The 23188-nt window shown below is 37.1% G+C and overlaps 1 protein-coding gene across 2 annotated transcripts in view; it reads right to left on the minus strand.

Annotated features, from left to right (window-relative positions):
• Positions 1 to 4066: 4066 nt before the first annotated feature.
• Positions 4067 to 23188, minus strand: part of RBM25 (RNA binding motif protein 25) — a 24812-nt gene continuing 5690 nt past the window's right edge. Inside the window, exons 5-18 of one of the 2 annotated variants that reach the window (XM_010291563.1) lie at positions 22446 to 22606; positions 19767 to 19949; positions 17511 to 17564; positions 17178 to 17261; positions 13311 to 13588; positions 12221 to 12395; positions 11806 to 11895; positions 10090 to 10163; positions 9195 to 9345; positions 8509 to 8833; positions 7483 to 7757; positions 6941 to 7039; positions 5585 to 5632; positions 4067 to 4482 (exon numbers count right to left, since the gene is read on the minus strand). In XM_010291563.1, coding sequence (XP_010289865.1) covers positions 4390 to 4482; positions 5585 to 5632; positions 6941 to 7039; positions 7483 to 7757; positions 8509 to 8833; positions 9195 to 9345; positions 10090 to 10163; positions 11806 to 11895; positions 12221 to 12395; positions 13311 to 13588; positions 17178 to 17261; positions 17511 to 17564; positions 19767 to 19949; positions 22446 to 22606 — 2090 coding nt within the window. In that variant the 3' untranslated portion in view covers positions 4067 to 4389. The remainder of the gene's footprint in view (positions 4483 to 5584; positions 5633 to 6940; positions 7040 to 7482; positions 7758 to 8508; positions 8834 to 9194; positions 9346 to 10089; positions 10164 to 11805; positions 11896 to 12220; positions 12396 to 13310; positions 13589 to 17177; positions 17262 to 17510; positions 17565 to 19766; positions 19950 to 22445; positions 22607 to 23188) is intronic. The other variant, XM_010291564.1, reaches the window with a different exon arrangement.

The raw sequence follows: 23188 nt of genomic DNA on the forward strand, positions 1-23188 counted from the left end.
CGGCACGCACCGACGGCGCGGAGGCACGAGTCCTGCAAGAAGAGGCTGAAGGGTTGCCCTTAACCAAAAGCTGGAAAAACTGAAAGAGCGCGACAAATTATGAGCGGGGCGGTGGGACATTGCGTGCTCAGCCAAGAGTAGGCTTGCAAGGGAAAGCGAGCTTGGCCTGTTGAACGTGGTCGGAGATGTTACCAAGTAAAGAGAAAATACACGTCTTGGTTTTGAATTCAAGTAATGTATAAGTTAGTAACTCTGTTTTAAAATGTCCCCACAAAAAAAAAAAATTAAAACCCGAACATTATGAAAATAACTTGAGGGGATCTTTGAATTTAAAAATAAAAACCGTACTAAACCGTAATCTAAAGTCAATGTGGCATCTTTTCAAGAAGCCTCTAGTAGAGGCTCCCATTGTGGGAGAAAGGCAGGCGATTTCAAACCTGAAACTTACGTGCTAGCCATGGTACATGACCAGTAATCCAACAGTTCCCTTTTAAAAAATGCATAACCTAATTGGGTTACTAACATACAGGAAATGCTATGACACATGTAATCGTTCTAAATACAAGCAAAAAGGTAAAAGCTGTTGAGAGACCATGTAATTCTGCACGTTTCAAACAGATGTTATATTGCACTATTCAGCTACGCTACAGGAAGATCTGTGGGAAAATCAAGTGGCACAAAAGTATTGCACGTAAAATCCAGGTTTTACAGGAGCATTTTGAATACAAGTGCCAAGATTCAATAGGTCATATGCACATGAAGTGCATTTAAAAGAAGCCATTTTTAGACCAAAAGTGATGCCTAACCAAATAAAACTATATCATTTTAAGAAAAAAACCCAACAAACATGGACATACAGCTGTACCAGACTATTTATATTATTGATACCAGTTTGTTCTAGGATAAAATAGTTACTAACAGTACCTTAGCGCTGCTCACACTGCATGGCTGTGTACTAATTTGTCAGTCTGAATGTATGACATTCTACATTCCTACATAGGAAAATGTATATAACATGAAAAAGTGTGACCCTCTTGTAATGTAAAAGTCAACAGCTTCCAGTTTTAAGTATATCCCCTTTCTGAAATACTGCTCCTGCAAGTAGCTAGCTAGCAACTCCATTTCATAAAAGCATGGAAGGTCTAATGCTTCCCTCTCAGTAACAGGAAAGCATTAGTAGTAAGAAATAGGAATTCAGTAAGAAACTAAACTTACTGTTTGGGGACTTCCCCCTGCCCACATTTAGAGCCGCAATCATCTAGCTAGATGGTTATTTTTAGTCCAGGCTCCTGTTTAAAAAGAGAAGGGAGGAAGGAAACTACCAAAATTAGGAAGACCACACCAGTATGTGAACAGGTTAAATATTCTCAGAACAAAAAAGTCTCTTATCAAATTAAAGGTAATATAAAAATATATAATTCTCGGTAATGGCTCTCACTTCTTCATGGTTTCGCATTTCTTTTCAGTGCATGCTCAGGAAAACAATCATACTTTATATTTTGTACTCACATATTCCAAGTAACACAGAATGGCAGTTACACAGAATGATTAACAGGAGACATCAGCATGTGTTTAGGTTAAGGTATAAAGCCTCATTCCACAATAAAGCCCAGATCAAGACTAGTATATCCATTTTTTCCCCTCTATGCACCATGTGTAACTTCTGAAGTACATTTCCATCAAAGAATGGAACATACTATGGCATGCTGCACTGAATACCCACTGGCAACATAAATACTTTGCTAATGGCCCTCATTCTCATTATACTCTTAATCTGTGCATTCACTAACATAACACACAGTGTGTATTAAATTGCATATTCAGACAGTAAAATGTTGTAACGTTGGCAAAAAAAGGCTTTTTCCTTCTCCAAATTTAACAGTTAACAAAGGAAAGTTACTTTCAATATTAAGAACCTCTCAGCCGTATGTACATTGTGTTCTACTCCCCAGCATCAGAGACGCAAATATATTGTTATCACTGAGAATAACGCTAATTTGAGTAAGAGGTAAACACCAGAAGTTACTTTATAAGGTAACATTTTACATTCTCAGAGGAAAATTTGTTGAAGTATTTGCATAAGCCAAGCCAGAGATGCTATAGTCAACATTCCTTCCTCCTTCCACTACTGAAGAAAACCTCAACTTCCACAAAATTATTTTTTTTAGTATGTCACAACTGCTTCTAAATACATACTTACCTGGATATTTAACACTCCAGCTTAAGTTTTAGATGGTTCCTCACCCAGACACCTTCAGCCTCCTTAGGAAGAGTACAAGCTTATGCCCAATCCATAAATAATGCAATAGCTGAATATATAGCTTTAGGGCTGAAGAAAATAAGCTGAATTTTCACAGCTTGAGCTTTCACTGAAGAATCTCAACAAGGATATCAGGCAATCTGTCACAGAGCAGCATTACAACGCATTTGTCACATTTAGCTTATTTAACTAATAATGACAGTGAGAATGCCATCTTAGCAGGACAAAAAGCACTCATGAAGTTCACTCTCACTCTTCTTTGCATTTACTACAAAGAGCAAGTTTTGAATTTATTTAGAGTTTGGAAAATTTTTTGTAAATGTTGATGCAAAACTGTATGGGAAGAATGGGGAAGTAATTTCTTGGGGTAATGTCATGTTGCAGAAAAAAGAGGAAGGTTGCAGCGTATAAGTACGTAAAAACATTCTCACACACAGTGAAGCACAACATAACATCTGAGCATTACACTTCAAGTTAAAAAAATAACATTTTGTGGTGTGTTGCATTACAGGGATGAGAAAGAACATATTTGCAGGCTGCTAATCACCTGACATAAAGCAGGAGGTAGTTTTAAAAAAACCCCACCCCTAATGTGTGAATACTTGTTGATTCAGAAAGCAGTGTTAAATATAATTGCATGCCATACAAGACTCCAAAAGAATGTCAGCCCTTAAATCAAATATATACATTTTTAATATCTGAAATATTTACATGGTGGAACCTTTACACGATCCCATTTAAGAACAGTGTTTTCAAGTGTCCTCTCCAGATACAAAGAACTAGTAACTCAAGGTCACAGTTATGTTTTCTGAACAGGTCAACCTGTATCCTTCAGTTAAATACAATGTAGAGATACTGGAACACCTTTACTTAATTTGTTTGCTATTAAGAATTGTGTTTAAAAATTAAAAATGTTTTTGAGACAGTTTGCTCCCTGCAATACAGTCCTCCTGCAATCAAAACAGCTCATAGCACATTATCAATTTGTCTTCTTACCCAGGTATGAGATAAAAAATGCAGTTTACAGTACATCTCATCATTTATACCGTAACAGCCTATTTATAAAACCCATACAAACAAGGCAGGAAAATATCGCCCTCTTTTTGTGGACAACAGACTGCTTACAGTAGAAAACAAAAGTTGGGGATAGTTTAACAGTATGGATGAAAACAAGACTTCAGCTTTGTTTGAAAACTTATGGTTTAGTTTTTGTCAACTGCTATGGTCAGTTACATCCAAACAGGTATTTTTTTCCTAAATACTACAAAAATGTTTTAAAAAATAATTTCTTTAAAAAAAATTAATCTGATTATTTTGGAAACAGAAGGGATAACAAGGAAGGGCTAAAATGAAATTAAGCAGAAGATATCCTAGGTTAAAAAAAAAAATCATTAAATAGCACTTATTGAATTGAGGTCCTGCTCTTGTTTTAACTGAGCAAAGAATAAAAAACTTCCTGCAATTTGCACTTACTAGGAAAGAAGCAGAGCATCTGCAAGAGATTAATTTCCCAGCTTCATTAGTAATTCTAAATGGGCAAAGTACCAAGACTACTGCTGGTTCACATCAAAAGTCTGAGGAAACTCCTTTTTCAGAGTCAGATGAGGGGACCAAATGATCACACAAAACTGTTCTATGAAAACAGCTCAAGCCACTTTTTAAAATTGTATTCTGATTATTCCTTAAATAAAAAGAGGGAGAGTATTAAAAAAAAAAAAGAGCACTGATAAATTTGCAGTAAAACAATTGTCTTCATCTGATGTAACTGACATAGTTCCACATAAGTGCAAATGTTTTGCAAAACAGGGCGCTTTTTTTTTTCTTAATATTTACAAGAATCAAGAGTAATATAACAAAATTATCAGAGAGCGTGTACAATATCTGCAGCTTATAAAACATACCGGTAATTGTACCTTGTGAATTATAAAGAGAACCAATGCAGGATTCAGACAGCTAACTGAGAAGGGTAAAGGGGGCCTCAGAGCAGAGGACAAAAAAAATTCACATTTTCTACATAAAAAAATACAGGTCTCAAATCTCTGAGAACAGAGAAAATTCAGAGTCTTTGAATGATGGGGAAAAAAAAAAGCCCAAAACTGAAATGGAACCCTAGAAGCAAGGAGAGTGCTTTATTTCACTAGACCAATCTTCTTCGCTTCTGTCTCGTATATCAACAACCTCCACATTTTGACTATGAAAACTTCAGCTTCTTCATCTAGTACCTGTAGGAAATACACATTTCATAGATTATTTTTAGGTTAGGCATTCCAATTATAAAAACTAATTCCAGACACATCAGAACTATGAAGTGGAGGTAGTGTAATCCAAGTTAAGCCTTTGAGGGAGGCAATGGATAAAACTTCAGTGAATGTCTGCCCTGCATTTATCATCCAACTTGACTAGGCTCTGATTATATACTTGTATAATGCAGCTGCTGAGCACTAAAAGATAAAAGTATCAGTATTCTAGTCTCCAAAAGTGGCTTGGGAAGAGGCAGAGAAACATCAGGCTTGGGAAGACTGTAAGAACAGGACATACCTATGTGGTAATTTCCCTTAATTCTCTCCTAGTCTCTGCTCATTTTCAGCTTTGAACTTCCTTGTATATTTATTAAGTAACACCTTGATGGATTTATCTTCCTTGCACTTATTATCCAGACTTTTCTTGAATCCGTGCAAACTTTTAGCATGCACAAGATCTCTCAGGAAGTTCCCCGGGTCACCTACTGCTCACACCAAGAACAATGTACTAACTTCCACTGTGAATCTGGCTCCTACCAACTTTGCCTCCAAGTTTCTTTATGGGAAGAGAGCAAACAATTAGTTTTTATTCACCTTTCAGTGTATGAGAACATGGTGAAACAGTAGCATTATTTCATAAAGTTTCTCTCTTCCAACACCAGGCAAAAAAGAGCTTTTACTCTTCTAGAGAAAAATCACATTTTCCTCATTAATTAGGAATAGACCCACTAAACCACTCATTATAAAAATCTAGTTACAAGAATAGAAGGAATAAGTTTGTATTTCTGATACAGTTCTGTTATTGTTGATTCTTACCTCTACTGTTAGGGGCAGAATCTTTGTTACACATTTCTGAATACTGAGAAATTCTCAACAGACATCAGTAATTTCTACCTAGATACTGTAACTGAAAAACCGTGCCTTTGCTAGCACGATCTCTTTATTAGAACAGCCTTAATATCTAATCCATGTTTTCTATGCATGTTCTGTGAACGCCAGATATTTCTGTTATGGACTCCTACTGCAGAAATGATTAGCTTCAGTATAATGTAGAAAGTGTTTCAGTTACAGCATTTCTGCTTACCATGGCAACATCATCCAGTATGCTCTGTGGTGAGCTGTGAGCCATAACCTGAAAGAAACAAGTGTTTTTAGACTGAGAACTCAGAGTAAACCATATATAAACATCTTTGGACAAAAAACAGTTACTTCTCAAGGATTCTGAATGCTTTGCACATGCAAAAAGTATTTGCAGTTAATTAGGTCCCAGTATTAGCCAGCACAAAAATTATTCCAGATTCCATCATAATGAGTGCTGGTTTATGGCTAGTTACTGAGGAACAAGTTCCAGGAAGCTCCAGAGACTCAACAGATTCTGTATTTGCTGGCTATTCTTGCATTTCCAATTAAGCTCTCCTAATTTAAGGAATAAGCTCCCCTTCCTTCAACAATGAATTACTAATCGAAGACAAAGACAAAATTCTCCCTGTATCACTCTTCATAGCTGAATTTTCCATCTGCCTGTTATTTCAATTCAAGTATTTAAATTTTTTTTTCCCAAACCAAGTAAGTTGTCTTTCAGTAACAGAAAATAGCAATTTTTTTATATATATCATTTAAGCTTGGCAAATATTCAACTTCTGCTTTTCACTTTCTACTAACCACCTGTGCCACAAGACTATCACTTGCTTTGCCTCTCATACAGTAGCCCTAAAAGGTAAACCAAGATAAGCCATCATTAACATGAGTACTGTGAAAGCTGAAAAGAGCTTTTGAAATTCCCTGTTGATGAAAAGCCATAGTTGTTGTGACAGATTTAAAGACTCAAGTTAATAGAATTTAGTTTGTAATTTGACAGAAGCAGCTATGCAGAGTTTAGTTTAAACAAGTCATGCAATGGCTAAAAGTACAGCACAGTGACTTCTAATGCTAACTCTAAAAATCTTAGTATTTGCTCACTACTAAAGCAACAACTGCATCTAAAACACTTTATAAGAAGTTTATCTAGTTAATCAAAAAATGTATGCAAAATCAAGCTACTGGCTTTTTCCCCCCCCCCAATTCACATAAATCCTATTTTTAAGTTAAAAATGTTAATGGCCAATGAGATAATTCACTCTGAAATCTAATGATAAAACTATCAGTTAAAACAGCTGCTCTTGTCAACTGCTCATTTCTTTATCCAGTTCCATGTGTTTACCTAACAGGTAACAGAGAGCATCTAGCATGTACATACTGTGCATAAGCATTAAAGGAGGTAACTTGTAAAACATTAGGGTACATATTGACTACAAGTACACCAGCTGTCTCTGCTGACAATTACCATAGATTACACAGAAGCTAAAAACAGACAGCCTTCAAATACAGATACTGCAGTCATTGCTGCAGCTTAAATAGGGAGCAAAACCCAGCCTTCACAAAGGAAGTGGAAGATATTAACCTTAGAACAAACAAAGTCAACTAGTGTGGCTTCTTCTTCACCAATATATTCTATTATTTTCTTGTTGATCCACGGTCTAATTCGACGTTCCATTAGCGTCTAGAAAAAGAAAAAAAAAAAATTTCCATAAACTTTACTGTCTTGAAACAATACTGCCAGATAGGCAGCTAGAAGACCCAAACAACTATTTAGCAGAAGATACATTTTGCTATCGATGAGATAACCCTTAGCAATTTGGATCTGTGACAGCCACATTCTGATACCCACTCAAACATGTTTTTACAGGACCTTTTTTTCCCCCCTTGCATAAAACTGCTAGACAATTTGTAGCAACAATTCAGGAGAGACTAAACAAAAATAAGCAGGCATACTTCATAATAGGTATTATATATGGACAAGAAATACAGTGCTCAAGTTTGATTCCATTTGATGATGATGCTCCAGTCCACTGGGGTCCCAGGAATGTTGTTTTTCTATTCAATTCCACGGTTTGTTTGGAAAAATTATGCTTTTTTGTGAATGGTTAAGAGAAATCAACTTACTGAATCCACAATTGACCAGTCAAGAGGATAAGCAAAGAGCTCTGGTTTTGCTGTGGGAATCTTCTCAATGAGACTCTTAATATGTTTGCGTTTTTCTTCTGTATTGACACTGCCTTTGATGTTGCTTTTATCTTCTTCTCCATAATCCAAGGGGACAAGTTTCCTTTTCCGGGGCACATCATCACTGTCTTCATCATCAAATTTATTGAAAACACTATCCACAGCAAGCTTCTTCCTTTTTACAGCATTGGGCTGATTAGGACTATTGCAGGCACCTACAACCCCAAGAGACAGAGTAACATATTAAAAAACTGCAGCTGAAGCTAGTTTGCTCTTCACACATTTCTTGAGCAGTATCAGTTTGTATGTTATATAAATGTCTGTGACTGCCTCGCATCAGCATTTTAATCTCTCAAACTCTGTTACGAAAATGGCAAAAGAGGTCAAAATCTCAAACGGAGTTTGTTCAAGATTTTTGAAAGACAGGGTCTTTCTCTGCCCTGAAACCAATTAGCACCCTCACTGAGGGAGCACTATAGCATGAAATAAATTATATGTTTCTCAGCTGAAACCAGGACATACTCTAAGAGGAAGAAAAAATAATCAAATTTTCACTTTTCTTTTAAAAGGGTCTTTGTGAATAAACATAAGAAGTAGTTAGGGCTTAAATCTAACATACATTTACATCAATGAAAAGTAGAAATTATTTTTGAAAGAGAGATTTAGAGATTTAGAGGTGACAAAGCATTCCCCCTCAACTAATCCCAGCTCAGAGCATTCCTAAAAAATTTAAGCCTTGAGGATGCCAAAACTTCCCTCCGTTTTTCCGCTCCAGATTTTGGAAGAAGACAGATCTATAAGAAGTATCTTCTGGATAAAAGAAATCAAGCACAGCATCTGGATAACAACAACTTGATACAAGTACGTCAAAACATAAAATATATTTGGAAAACTGTGTGGCTACTCAGCTTGACATTTTTCTCATTCTGATCCCATGCAGAACATTAAAATAAAATGCAAACTTGCCCAATTTGAGGCTAAGTCCTATTTTTGGTCGATGCTCCTCAGGCTGCTGTTGATCAGGTGAATTTTCATGAGGGATAATAATGCCACACGGAGATTCATCACCAGGTGTGTTAGGGGTGGCATTTCCACTAGCAGAAGAAACAGATGGGGCAGAACTGATAGGTCGTAAAGTTGGTTTAAGGCAGGGCTTTTGTTCAGGCTCCTCCTCCTCTTCCTCCGGCTCTTCTCTTTTTTCCTCTTTTTCTGCCTTTTCTTCCTCTTCCTCCTCAGACTCGGGTTCTTGTTTTATTTGTGGCTGCCTACGCCGCTCAGCCTCCTGCTCCATCTACAATGAAACAGACAATTAGCAAAAAAGAAGTTCTCTCAAAACCAGCACTGTTTGAAAAGAATCCAAGGATCTTCCGTTTCTTAAAGAAGCCTCTGTTAGTCAAGAACAAATACATACAGCTACTGCCATTATAATCAGAAATACTGATTAATCCAAATTTGTTTTCCAACTCCATCCCAATATAGATCTGCAAAGTTATTTTTTGTTTCCAGTGTTCTTACTGCTTTTCTGGACTTCTTTTTAAGAAAAAATGAACACAGCAAATATTAACCGTCAGATCTCTCACACAATTTTGCTCAATACCACCAGAATACCAAGAGCTCTTTTTTTTCCCCCTGTCAGACCAAAAGCTACTTACCCTCTGAAGTTCTGCATCTGGATCTGGATGTCCTTCTGCCAGAAGGCGCTGCCTAATTTCTTCTAATTCTTCCTTTTCCCTTTTCCTGTCCCGTTCATCTGCTTCCATCTCTTTCTCCCTGTCTCGTAGCCTCTTCTGAAGTGCACTACCCCTACAAAAGATACGTATTTTATACTTCAAAGAACATTCCCATGAGAACCTTGTACCACAACACAAGAAATACCTGACACAGGTATTTAGTGGAATTTTCATATTCCACTAAATGAAAATAAGATTCATAAAAGCATCTGGTGTTCTCTGTTTTAGTAACAGAGCAATCCAAGATTCCAGTTCCCAAAAGCACTATACAGAATTTACCTCATCACATTGAACAGATGTAGAGAATGTGACTGACAATCTTCTTAGAGTAAGAATAAAATTATTTTATAGGTTTTTACTTGACAAGAATCAGTTCTGCTAAATTAGTTTGATGCAAATTTTAGTTAGTCCCATGCTGAAGGATCTTTCCCTTCCTTTACAGAGTTAACAAGCTTGTTCTTCGTACAATTTACAGCTTCCTTGTAGTGAATTTTTTTAGAGGCACACTTGATTCCTTCTCCCTACCCCCACCACCTCATTTTGGCATTACACTGACCTCTGCTCTGCCTCACCCACCAGTTAAGTGATAGGAAGGCGCAGCTACTCCCAAGCATTAACAAGCAGCAAGAAGGAGTTTCCCCTTTTCCCTCTGGCACTTACCAAGTGACACTGAAATAATTTAAATAATTATATGACCCTTACACTGCCACATAATCAGTCAAATATAAACTCCATAAGCCTCTGCCAAACCACCCCACAATTGTGTTGAAATGAACAATGAAGATTTTTATTGCTAGGAATCAATACAAAGACACACCTGTAGTATTTTGGATCATCTCTGTCATCATCATAATCTTCTAAGAATTCTTTTAACCGTTTGGCTTCTTTTGCCTGGAAGAAATTGAAACATAAGTAATGTTATAAAATGATTTCTGGCTTTATTTCCAAGGTTTTAAAATTTAGTAATATTACTAGTAAGTTAATGTAACATCTACTATGCTTCAAACTAAAAATACAGATTTTTCGAGACAGAAAATGGGAAGGTTTTGGAATTGCATCATCTTCTAAGGATCTGTCAACTTGCTACCATATATTCAATAGCAGATAGTACATCCAATAGGTCCACTGGAATCATGTCTCTGACTACTGTTCTGCTATTAGCATTTCAAAGGGTTTTTAAATATACCCCCCCCTTTTTTTTTACATCACAAAAGAAAAGGATTTGAAGGACAGGATCCTCAAGTCTGTATTAGATATTTTAACATGGCAGATTAAGTGTATTTTACGAGTATTGTTTTGTTTCAAAAGCTGTGCTTTTTAAAAAAGATTTAATTATGCACAGAAACAAATCTAATGGACACTTCTAGGACAAGCACTCTCCTGCTGTGTTACTAATCCAAACCATGTGTATTAATGCACAGGCCTAAAACTGAAGGGGACAAGGGGGATAGAGAGGCGAGATTCCCTTCCCCCCCACCCCCAAAATGTAAAAGAAAAAAAAGCAGCAGTTCTTTAAGGAGAATATGTATCAGGACATTCTAACCCGTATCCAAGCAGTATCTTTAAACCAACAGTAAGATATTTCTACACTAATGACTCTGAGGAACAAATTACGATTACGGTTCTAAATTGAGCACAAAACTTAACACTGTTCTCTACAACTGCCATCCACAGCCAGCATCCAGGAGGATCATGAAAGAAAATAACCTTGAGTCAAACATTTTTTTTCCCCCCATCTCAAGCATTTAGGGAGAAAAAAATAGATTCCACATAAAACAGTGTATTTTCTAACCCCACCCCCATCGTTCCCTGTGTCTCCTTCCATATTTTGCTTTGAAGCAATTCCCAATCCATCTCCTACTTAAAATTCTCTCATATCTTCTCTCCTTCTCTGGGACAATTATGAAGTGAAATAACACCATCATAATTTTAAATAACTTCTTTATGCTTCAGCACAAAACTATGAGATTACAGAAGTATCCGTCTTCCAATGGTGTCTTTTCAGACAAAACTTCCAAGCATTACATTGAAAACTGCGGTAATTTCACAACTAATGAATTAAAGACAGAAATTTACAAAGTTCTTAGGTACATTAAAGAATATTATATTATATAAGGTTCAGGCACATGAGCAGGTTGGAAGTAAAATGACTGGTCTAGTTTCACCTCCATGACATGGAACATACAGGTTTTGCTACAAATGTGACACAAATACAGGTTACAGATAGATATAATAGTGCATGATGATAGTGCATGAAACCACAGTATTTTGCAGCTGCCGCCTCTTTCTTTTGGCTTCACAAAACCAAACCACTACGCTTTTTATTCCAGACTCTGAATAGTACTCCCACTTGGTATACTGTTTCAAGTCTATTAACTCTTTTTTTTATTATTTATAAAAACATACATGGTATTTATACAAAATGAGAGCTCTATCACTATCCATAAAGATAGCAGTAGAATGTTCCATTCTAAGTGTCCTTCCACAAAGAAGAAGGGAGGGAGGAAATTACAAGTAAAACTATAAGACTTACCATTTCCCTTCTTCTTTCTTCTTCCCTTTCAGCCTCTTTTTCATATTCTCGACTTTTCTTCCGTTCTCTTATTTCCCAGTTTTTAAGACGCTACAACAGAAGAAAACACAAACACTCCAATCTCAAGAACGTTAAGAACAGTGGTACTACTCTAAAGTTAGTTTGGATTATTGTTTAAAACAAACTGCATTAAAATTAAGCAAATGTATTTATAATTTAAAATGCCAGAATAAGTAGTCCAAAGTTGTTCTGACAATGATTCACATATTCTGCCCCAATCCACGTAGTCAAAAGATTAAAAATGTATTTAGGAAAAGAAGAGGGAGAAGGAATGACATATTTTATAGCAGAAGACTTATTACCACCTCTCAGAAACAATTTTTTTCCTTAAGGAACCTTAAAAATCCAAACCTACCTCTTGATATGCAGCTTCTTTTTCACGCAGTTTCCTCTCTAGTTTTCGGCGTTCGTAGGCATCTTCTTCATCTTCTTCTCGGTCTCTCTTCTTATCCTTCTCCCGTTCCCGTTCCCGCTCTCGTTCCCTCTCCCGTTCCCGCTCTCGTTCCCTCTCTCGGTCTCTACTTTTTTCTCTGAAGAAAGGAAAAAGTCCAAAATTAAGTACAGAGCCTTCCTCTCCACTCAATCAAATGATTTAACTTCAAATGCAGAATGCATTATTTATAGCATTTTGCAAGTTATTATTCTTCTGCAGTTGTACAAGATGATTAGCTGACATAGCAATGGGCATAAAAATCAGTATTTCCAACACATTCAAAAACCCATTTATCTGAAAGTAGTTGTTTGAGCACTAACCATTAGATAGTGATGTCTACTGAAACTAAGCATGAGCACATGGCAATTCTTACCAGATTGTGTTAGTAGTTCTCCATAAATGACAGCTAAAACTCCCACAAATAAAGGGTATGCTTAAGAAATCCTTCATGTTTACATGGCTTACAGACAACTTGAACCCTACTGACAAGATGACTTAAAATGAAATGGCTGTTTTTTCTACAGTGAAGAGGGAAAAAGCAGCATCTAGAGCCTGACATCATTATTTACAGTTTGACTGAGAACAGAATCCCCTTGCTTTTCTTAAAAAAAAAAAACAAACAAACCAAAAAACCCAAAACCAAATACCCACATACCAAAGAAAAAAGCAAAACCTACCTATGCTAAAAGATACCACAGACATAAGAGAACCTCAAGTAGGAATAAAGCTACCCATGAAAACATAATGAGGTCTGAGATAAAACCAGTATGCTAAGTCATGGTTGGGTGGTTGCTTAATGCATATTGCAGTTCTTATGTTCCTGTGCTGTGGAGGGAATCAAGTATCCTTCCAGTTTGTGCAAATACATTTTCTAAAATTTTGATTTCTTGTTTTTACTCGTGATCTTCCAAAAGGACCATTCTCTTTTGAATGGCAGCTGATCTGCTGAATCATACACACTTAGTCAACAGCACTAGGAAAAGCAGAAATAAATAGCAACAAGTGCATTTACCTTGATCTGCTCCGGTCCTTGCGATCTGAACTCCTTTCACGATCTCTGTCACGATCTCGGTCTCGTTCGCGGTCTCTCTCTCGGTCCTTAGTTCGGTCACGATCCCTATCTCGCTCGCGTTCACGCTCCCGTTCCTTCTCCTTCTCTCGTTCACGCTCTCTCTCTCTTTCACGCTCCCTCCTTTCTCGTTCACGCTCCCGTTCCCTTTCTCTTTCTCTGCGTTCTTTTTCAATTTCCTGTCTTTCTTTCTCCTTTTTGCCTTTTTCCTCCTCCAGTTTCTAAAAACCAACAAGAGAACTTTCATAGTTATTTTTGTAGTTATAGGAACTGGATATTCCCGGCGCAACACACAAGGCTGGTAATGGAAATACCAAAACCGCCACTGATTTTAAAATATTAAATAGGGTTTGGTGGGTATTTTTTGGAACTCATAAGTATGAAATCAAAATGCAGAAATCACAAGACTAAGTTTCGTGCAAAAGCATAGATCTACACAGACCAGCAATCTCCAACCTTAGCAGAGTAGGGCTGGCCTCGTACTAGACGCTGACTAAACTGCACATACACAGTGCACTGCCAGTCATGATTCAGGTGGGCCACAAATTCCATCGGCCCTATAAGACACTTGGGTACAAGCAAAGTGAACTTCTAGCTGATAAAATTAATTCTGTTCAACTAGGAAAATATATTTCAGTGGAATGCTTACTGGGACAGTGAGTGGTTTCCCAAAAAGTCTTGGCAGACCAAAACCATCCTATATTAAAACTCGGGTAAAGAAATTTATCCACTTACACATGGTACATATGGTTAAACAGTGAAGAAAGCTGCAACCTTTCCCCTTTTCCCTCCCTAAAAAAGTTCTAAAAGTTCATTGGTAAGAACTGGACTCTGCAGAATGGAATCCTTAACTTCCACCACTGCAAGATGGAGAGAGTTAAAAAAAGGTTGGAAATAGCTCTTTTGAAACACAGAAACTAAAGGGTTACCTGCTACAGTTTTACTAAAAATTGTACAAAATTGCCACTTTTTTTTTTTTTTCAATTAGAAACAGTTCCTATGACCAGAATTCCTATAAGACAATAGAAAATACATCAACAGAATGATAGATAAATCCATCCTTGGAAGCAATTGTTATGTGTTAACTTACAGATGCTGTGCTAGGACATGGACCGCCAACACTGGATTAACCTTGCCTATAAGCTATGTTTCTGGGAGGAAGAGCAAGTACACGGTTCACAAATATACCAAATAACAACCAAATATACCAAATTTCAACCTGATGGATGCCAGAATACCACTTTTTTGAACAAATATTGAGCAGAATAAACAGGTTTATCCCCTTTGGCTCCACGTTTACCCATCACTGAAATGAAATTAAAAACTGGAACAATAAAACAGCATTTTCTCTGGTTTCGTTTTTTTTTTCTTTTCTTTTAAACAAAGCATTTAAGACAACTTTAAAAATCAATCTTACCTGATAAGTATTCTTCTGCCATAGGCACAGGGACCAGAGAACCGACAAAGGATTACAGAAATAAAGCTAATTCACTAGTGATTAATGTATCCAGTGAAACTACACTGCATTGATAGCACAATACAGGCAAACCAATGTTGGATACATTGAAATCACAAAAGGAAAAAGGGACTAAAAATGGTAGGAATTGGTAGAAAACTGATATGAAAAAACAAAACTTCGATTCTACAATATACACTGGGCTGAAAACCAGTTTCTAAAGGACTGTATTTTACAGGGGCTTTACAGTGTCAAACCTCAGTATGGTCAGATATTAAACTAGGTTGCCAACTTCTAAAAGTCCAACTTACCTCAAATTTCATATACTTTTAAAGAAAAGTTTACATACTGAAGTGGTTGATACTTACAGGTTATCTTAGATGTTCCAATAGAAATTTCTTTGGTTGAACTCCTGCTTTTTAGCCACTCTTGAGAAATCACTTTCTTGCCACAAAGTTTTAAAGAGAGTGGGTTGTTTGTTTGTTTTTATATATTTGCACATGTGTAAACACACACACAAGCCTTGGTGTATTAAAATCCATTCTGTAGGTCCGCTTTCTTAAAATCCAATTGAAAAAATAAATTGGTCTATTTTGTAATCAAAATCTGACCTCATCAACTTCTATCAGCCTAAATAAGAGGATCTGAAAGGGTAATGGGATGGGAACAGTATCAGATATATTGAAGTAATGAACAGAAATGAACAGGTAGAAGAATTATAAATCTTACCTTGAGCTCTCTTCAGACTCGTCCGTGCTGTAAATGGACGCCCCCTGCAATGCTGATACCCTGACAGTCTGTGGTTATTGTTTTATAAACTCATACCAAAAACATGCAAAGGTTCACTGTGCTCACTAGCCAGCTGCTAAAGATTCAACAGCCCCTTTTAAACATATCCAATATACACAATAACTACTTTCAGTTGATTTTTAATGTTAAGAAATCCAAAATAGCCCCCCACAATAATACAGATTGAAGGCAGTAAAATGCCCAACAGCTTCTGAAACAATGAAGCACATTTTTTGTTTGTTTTGTTGTTTTGTTTTGTTTTTTTCCCAAAAACATACTACTTGTTTGCATCTCTAGTACCAGTGATGACTTGGGGCTTGGATTTTAACACAATTCTACTGACGTTTTACCACTGACCAGTTTCATGTTCAATTGCTGAGCTTCTCCAGATGACGACTTCTAGAATTTTCCCCAGGTTTTTATCTCCCACAACTTCAGTCAAGAGAAAAACTGGATACGTGTATATACAATAATGTGTAGTCACTTGCATTTACATTGATACAATTGTGTGAAAACATGGTACCATTCCCAGTGACTGCATGTGGTAAAGCTGAATAACACGGGCATACTTCACCTTGCTGTACCTTCAACATTTTCTTTAACATTGATTTGGGGGTATTTTGAAATAAGTGTGTGGCCAAACGAGGAGCTTGCTGATACTTCCCTAGGCCATGGACCATTCCAGTCTTGTTGGGGAAAAAATAATACCAACTTTAAGCTAAACATTAAAGTAAGAACATTACATGCATAATTGTGCTTCACTATCCGCAAGTATCATTTTCCAGAGCAGAAACATTCACAGATGCACTAGCATTAATAGAAACTTCTGTAAGTGGGAACCCTGAGGTGGGACTTGATGTGCACAAACATTTCCAAGCCAGTTACCCCTTTGCATATTTTTCTGAGGGGGCATCCATAAGTATAATAAAAAACAGAAGCTCATACTTACATCCTATTCCATGTTACTTTCCAAGCTGTGAGTTTCATCTTGCATTAGTCACCATATGATCTCTATCATAATGGTGGGGGTCAATGAATAGATTAGCTTTATGGGAATTTACAGTTCTTCCATGCATCTAAAGTTTGGTAAGTCTGGTAACCACTGACCTAGTTTTAATCTTCCCCCACTCTTAACTTAGAACTATTAAAATAAAAGATTTAAATTTAATTCACGTTTCAACTCTTCATAAAATCTTGGATTATGTTACAAATCTACCTACAGAAACACACTCAAGTGTATGTCTTATACTGCAGCCCCATTTAGCCTTCAGTTATAAATATCTTGACTTAATGTATGTGTAGAAACTTAAGTTGCCCTTATTCATGTTAAAGTGAGAAGACTGCAAAATACTCAGTAGCAATCAAATTCTTAGCATAAAGATGTCAAGGGCCACTTTAACGTGGTAGTTGTCTTTTTTTGACTTGTAAAGAACTATATGTATATTAAACCTAATATAAACATCATTTTAAGTGATATTGCAATGTAATGCTAAATTTTATAATAGTGGTTTTTTTGGATTTTGTAAAAGCCTAATTTGTATCAAGTGCAAAAACAAGAATACTACCTTGTGTGTGTCTCTGAATTTACTGATCTCTCTTGATATCAGGTCTCTTTTGTCTTCCTCCATTTCTATAGCATTTATATCCTCCTAAAAAACAAGGGGGACAGGAGGAAAAGCATTAAAAGCCATCTGTACAGACACAGGAGAACAAGAGAAAAGTTGAAGGTTAGAAGTTTTCAACCAGTCTTGCAAGAGATAAATAAAGTCCTTCTGCAGTACCAAACCTGACAGTCTGATGTTAATGAGTGAAAAAAAAAAAATCAGATGGACAAGAGTCACAAATCTGGCAACTAGCAGTAAACATAGTCATTGTCAAAACCTACAATGTAAACGAACCTTGGTGATGAGTGGATAAGGTATCAGTGGGGCCACTGGAAATCTGCGGAAAATCTGCGGAAAAATCCACGGAGATTTTTTTTTTTAAAAATAGATTGCACACTACTCTGAAAAACAATGTTTTGTATGTTTGTACTACAAAGCAATATTGTATTGCTGTGATGTCATTTCTTTGATTCAACAAAATTACAGAAGAACCTCGCTAATTCTCCCTTCTCTGAACTACTTAAAATACATAGTGAGGTCTCATATTAGTAAGACTTCACTGAATTGTAAGTATACTACAGGATATTAGTACGCTACAGTAGCATCATAAACAAGACTAAGCTACACTTGCCAATATAAAATGATCAGTATATTTGCGGTGGGTATGTCTTGATTTTATTTACTCGCTAATTCGCAAAATTTGGTAGATTGCACCTATTAACTAACAGTTAGTGCGAATTAGCGAGGTTCCCCCGTGCTTGAAATTGAAAACCAGATTCCACTCACTCTCAGTTCCCCACACACATTTTCAACTCCCCCCCATCAGTCATGCCTTCATCCAGAAGCACTAACAGCAGACTCTGCTGCTAACACCAGCTGGAGTCTTCTTCACACCAAGCCCTTCAGGGGACAACAGCCCCAAAGCTGGCAGGGTTCCCCATCCCCCCCTCCTCCCCATATATCTGCATCCATCTCTTTACCCCCACCCTCCACAGCCCTTCTCTCCCCTCTCCTTTAAGGGCAGGAGAGCAATGAGCTAGGACCATCTCTTCACTCCCACCTCTATCCACACAAGCCAAAGATGGCAACTTCAAAGCTTCTTTTCCTCCTTCCCAATATGGGAGGAATGATGGGGTGTAATTTCAACCCACAAGTGCTATGCATTTAAAAAGAGCTTGTTCGTCTACTTTACTAGCTCAGATTGGTCAAATTCTACATCATACAGAGCTAGCAGAATATCCCTCTGTCCCAGGGACATACTTAGCACCCAGTTCTTCCAAAACTGCAACAGACTCTTACAATGTTTAACTACCTGGCATTATTCACAGCCATATATATATATGTACCCACAGGTCAATACACATTGTAACAATGCTTGTAACAAAAAAAAAAAATACAGCTGATAGCATTAGACAGTGACTCATTTGTAAATTCTCATCCAAGAAAGCATCTTCTCCCAAAAGGAGGGAGAGGAAAGAAAAACAAATTCTCAGCTCAGCATTCTTATACCTCAGGTCAGCCATGGCTAACAATGTTGCGGGGAAGATATACTCGCTCCCTGAGGGAGATGTTGCTTCTTGCACCACACTTAAACCCCATTAAGCATTTGAAACTGCATTATTGCCTTGGAATAGGTACTTTGCAGAAGACTTAAGTGGGTAAAAATCTTAATTAACTTTCCAATCTCCTTCATATTAGGTGAAGAATGGTAGGTGTGCAAGCCCATTTTCCCATGGTTAGAAATTTGGCTGGAAAAGCTAAGTCTGAGTTTGCTCATTCTTATTCCCCCTTCTTCAGTTTGTTTTATTCCATAACAAGGTCATCCATAGAAGCAGGTCTAAACCAGAACATGCATTCCTACTTAACAGGGGCTTTTTGCATTACAAAATATATGAAAACCAGCTGACCAAATCCAGCCAAATTGACATATGCATGTGAAAGTGATTTTGTAATCTCAGAAAGATTACAATATGCCTTTCATCCCTGAAGGATCCCTCCAAGGCTTGTGAGGTATACATATAAACAACTAATGTAGCGCTTTCACATCTGGACAGACAGTTGCAACCAGTTGGATCAAAGCACACTACAAGAATGCATACTACAAGCAGAGAGAAGAATTTTGTCAGAATCTACCAGAGCAAATTCCTGCCGTTACAAAAGTGCCCTGGCGTCTTTCAATGGCAATAGACAGTATGCAGGAACTCTTTACAGTTTAAGTTCTCATCTGAAAAAACCTACATGCACACACAGATTAAACTGCACTAAATTCAGTATTTCCACCTTCAGAGGGATGAAAGGTCAGCTCAATCCTGCCCAGATTCAAACCTGTTGTTCCAAGAAGTCTAGGTGCTTAGATGTCTAAACCATCCTGAAGGGATGGTGTCTATAACTGACTAGCTTTCAGTTTAAAAAAATGAAACTGCTGACATCAATGCTTGTTGATTTGTTTTCTCATCAGAAGTTTAGGTTTAAAGTATTTGCCCAAGGTTTGGCCATTATATAAAGGTGAGTTGAAGAAAAATCTGGTTTGTCCAAAATCAAAACACATACGTCCTCCTTCTTTTCCTTTTTCTTCTTCCTGGGGTGAGAGTCAGATTCCTGGGAGGGGGCATTGAGCTCGCTGGAATATTCTCGTATTAAGACTTCAATGGCCCCTTTAATTATCTGATCTCTTCTCTTCGTTTCCTCATCCAGTGCTTCGTCATCATCATTTGTTGTCTCTGGTCTGGTGTTCTAAGGAAAAATGGCAAAGTAACAGGAATCAACAAATTGAGAATAATATTAGTTTTATTCCAGAAGTTCACCTTTGATCATCTCATTCATGCCCCTACAGCTTTTACTAAAAAACAAAAACCAAACAAACCCCACAAAACCCAAACCACCTACAAGTAGTTATCAATTGCATTACTTTAGTCAGATCTTTTCACACTGGCAATTCCATAGGGACCATATAGTTTTATATGTGAATGGCTGCAGTGAGGAAGTGTAGGATTGCGTAATAAAATAGAACAGATAAATGGTGATTAAGGTGGTACACAGGAAAAGAGAAAGCGCACGCACGCTCACAGAAAGGCAATCAGTATAGTCCAGCTCTTGGTCAAAAGTTTCTGCCTTGTATCCTCCAGAACTTCACATCATTTTAACAGCAGTTCCTCAAAGCCTTCTACTTAAGTGCCATGCAATACAAATGTCTACCTATAACTTCCAAGCTGCAACTTATAATGGTGAAACTGTATTAAAGAAACATTGTTAGGGAACATACTCCTTGCACAGCAAACATTTTATTATTATTATTGATCAATTACTTTGTAGTTCCTCTTCTTTTTGCCTCTTTCCACCTCATAGGGAGGAAAGGGAACACACGCAAAGAAGTGCATTTCACTAAGTGTTACATGAAAGGGTAGAACAATGGTCTGCATACTGAGCCAGGTAGCCCACCTCTTGATCCCTTGAACCTTTTAAAAAAATGGAATCTCACCTGAGAATCCAGCTGGGTATCCCGTCAAGCAATAGGTGGTGGGTGGAGTAAGGGGAAGGGAAGGGTCTGATGGAGCAGCAGCTAAGAATGAGGGGGAGGGAGGATTCAGTTGGAGCTGAAGAGGCTGCCAGGCAAAGGAGGAGTAGGCTGAAAAGAGCTAGAAGGTAGTGACAGGGAGTGGAACTGAAGAGGTCCAGGGAGAAGTGATCAGGTAGAGGAGCTAATTAGATAAAAGTCTGCTTGGTGTGTCTCTATAAGAAATTGTGTTGTAGTGTATCTGTTTACTTCTTAATAAAAAAGATTAAAGAAAAAAAAGTTGCAACTTTTGGATCTGAGTGGCACCAGCACACCAATGATAGTATGAAAGGAATTGCAAGCAGTATGATTACAATATGCTGCATCAATATCCCTCAGCAATTCACAGGCTTTCTTTGCACCACCACAAACAAAAAAACATTTGGAGCTCATCTCACTCTACAGTTCAACTGAATGGGCACATACTGTTGTCTTCACCAAAGCCACAAACAGTATTCTCTGCTCTATTACAATCAATTCCTGAGGATTGACTGTAACTCACAGGAGGTCACAGAAAACAAAATTCATTAGAGATGTATTAGAACTCCACTGATACTTTAAGCTTGTTTACAATATAAGCTGTGAAGCACAGTATTACAGGTGATGCCAACAGGAAATAAGGAAGTATGGAATGGAAGGGGCAGTCAAATCAAAGCCTTACCTAGTTTAACACCTAAAACATTACTCCATTCAAAACACATGAAGTTAGTACTCTGTTTTCCTGAGCCATTGCATTTAATCCCATACTCTGGGTACACAGCCAAAAATGTATCAAGTACTTCGAGTCATCATTATGCCTCTAGTTATGGTTAAAAAAAATGAAATAAAAGTACTTGTGTTCCCACTGTATTTTGCATACCTTTAAGAACTGAAATTTCAAAAATTGCCTTGCTATAGTGTAACTAGTATTTTTAGTGTTCTGAACAAGATCATCTTCTCACCTTCATTTTACAGAGAATAGGCAGAACTTTAAAATAGTACGAGACCAAACCCAACAACTTGATTGCGATGTGAAATATATTATTTTAGAATAGGTAAAAATAATTTTAATGCAAATTTGTCAGTTAAGTACCTTTGTATCTCACAAGAATTCAGCATATCAAATATCTGCAATTACTACAGAACAGATCCCTAGCTTTAGAAAGGGACAGTACAAAACCAATTTCCCCATCTACTAAATGTCTGTAAGCTGCCCACTGCCTGATAACTGCATCATCTACTGAATGATCTACTTCTCTCCTTTTCATTAATTTGTTCCAGAAGATCATCAGTGGAGGGGAAACTCCAATGCTCCTCAGACAGATGATTTACAGACTCTGACAGAGTAAAAATTACTTCTGGAGTTTATATACTTCTAAGAGTTCCTAAACAAAAATGAAGCACCAGAATGATAAGGTATAGCACATATTACTACACTTTAGAATGAATTACAGAATTAATTCTAGAGATTCAGTTATAGCTTACAGATAAGTTTGAATGCTGGTGTATTAAGAGCTTACACTTCACTGCCTTTCAACATATCTTCAGACTCATTAATGTGATTCTGGCGAAATCCTAAAATGAATTAAGGGCAGAGACAAGAACAGAAACTAAGAGACACACTCACAATCTGATCTAGCAAGTACGTTACATTGCCCTCCTGCCAAAATAACACAAGTCACATATTATATACGTACCCCATTAGAAGCTTTTTTCTTTGCTTTCCATTCATCTAGCTGAGCCTTTGTCTTTGCATCAACTTTGACTAGCAGCTTCTTCTCTCCAATCTGGAGGTCATGAAGCAGTCTCAGTGCTCGTAGTGTGGATTCTGGTTCTTTGTACTCACAAAATCCAAAGGCTGAAATGGATGATTGAAACGAAAAGTAAGAGTGTTAAAGTACTTCAAGTAATTTACTTTGTGTAACAGAAGTGTTTTGAGTCAATGAACTTGGAACATAGGCATTTCTTCTTTTAAAATTAGGAGTACACATCATAAAAAGTCAGAAAGATCATTCACTGCTTTAGTCTTTGATATAGCTAATAGTTCACTGGATAAGGTGAAAGCAATATATACATTGTGTTTCAAAAGTTTTTGACAGGTCTGTCTTAACTAAGACATGTCTTTGGTGGATTTGCAACTGTCTGAAGACCGAGAACATGAGTCAACAGCTCACTGTTAACCTAGAGGGAGGGATATTTCAAACTAGGTTCTTCACAACAGTTACAGAAAGTTGTAAATGAGAAAAACACCTTATGAGAGCAAAATAAAATATGATGTATAAGAAAGCTGAAGAAACTGAATTACATCTTGAAGAAAAAAAGCCTAGGGAAGATATGAAAACACTAACAGCAAAAAATAGTAACCAAAATTGTTTCCTGTGTCCACTGCAGAAAGGTCACAAGAAAAAAATAAATCAGTTCAATCTAAGGATAGGGAAAG

The sequence above is a fragment of the Phaethon lepturus genome, unplaced genomic scaffold (genome assembly GCF_000687285.1).
Source record: "Phaethon lepturus isolate BGI_N335 unplaced genomic scaffold, ASM68728v1 scaffold50217, whole genome shotgun sequence".
NCBI classification, from domain to species: Eukaryota; Metazoa; Chordata; class Aves; order Phaethontiformes; family Phaethontidae; genus Phaethon; species Phaethon lepturus.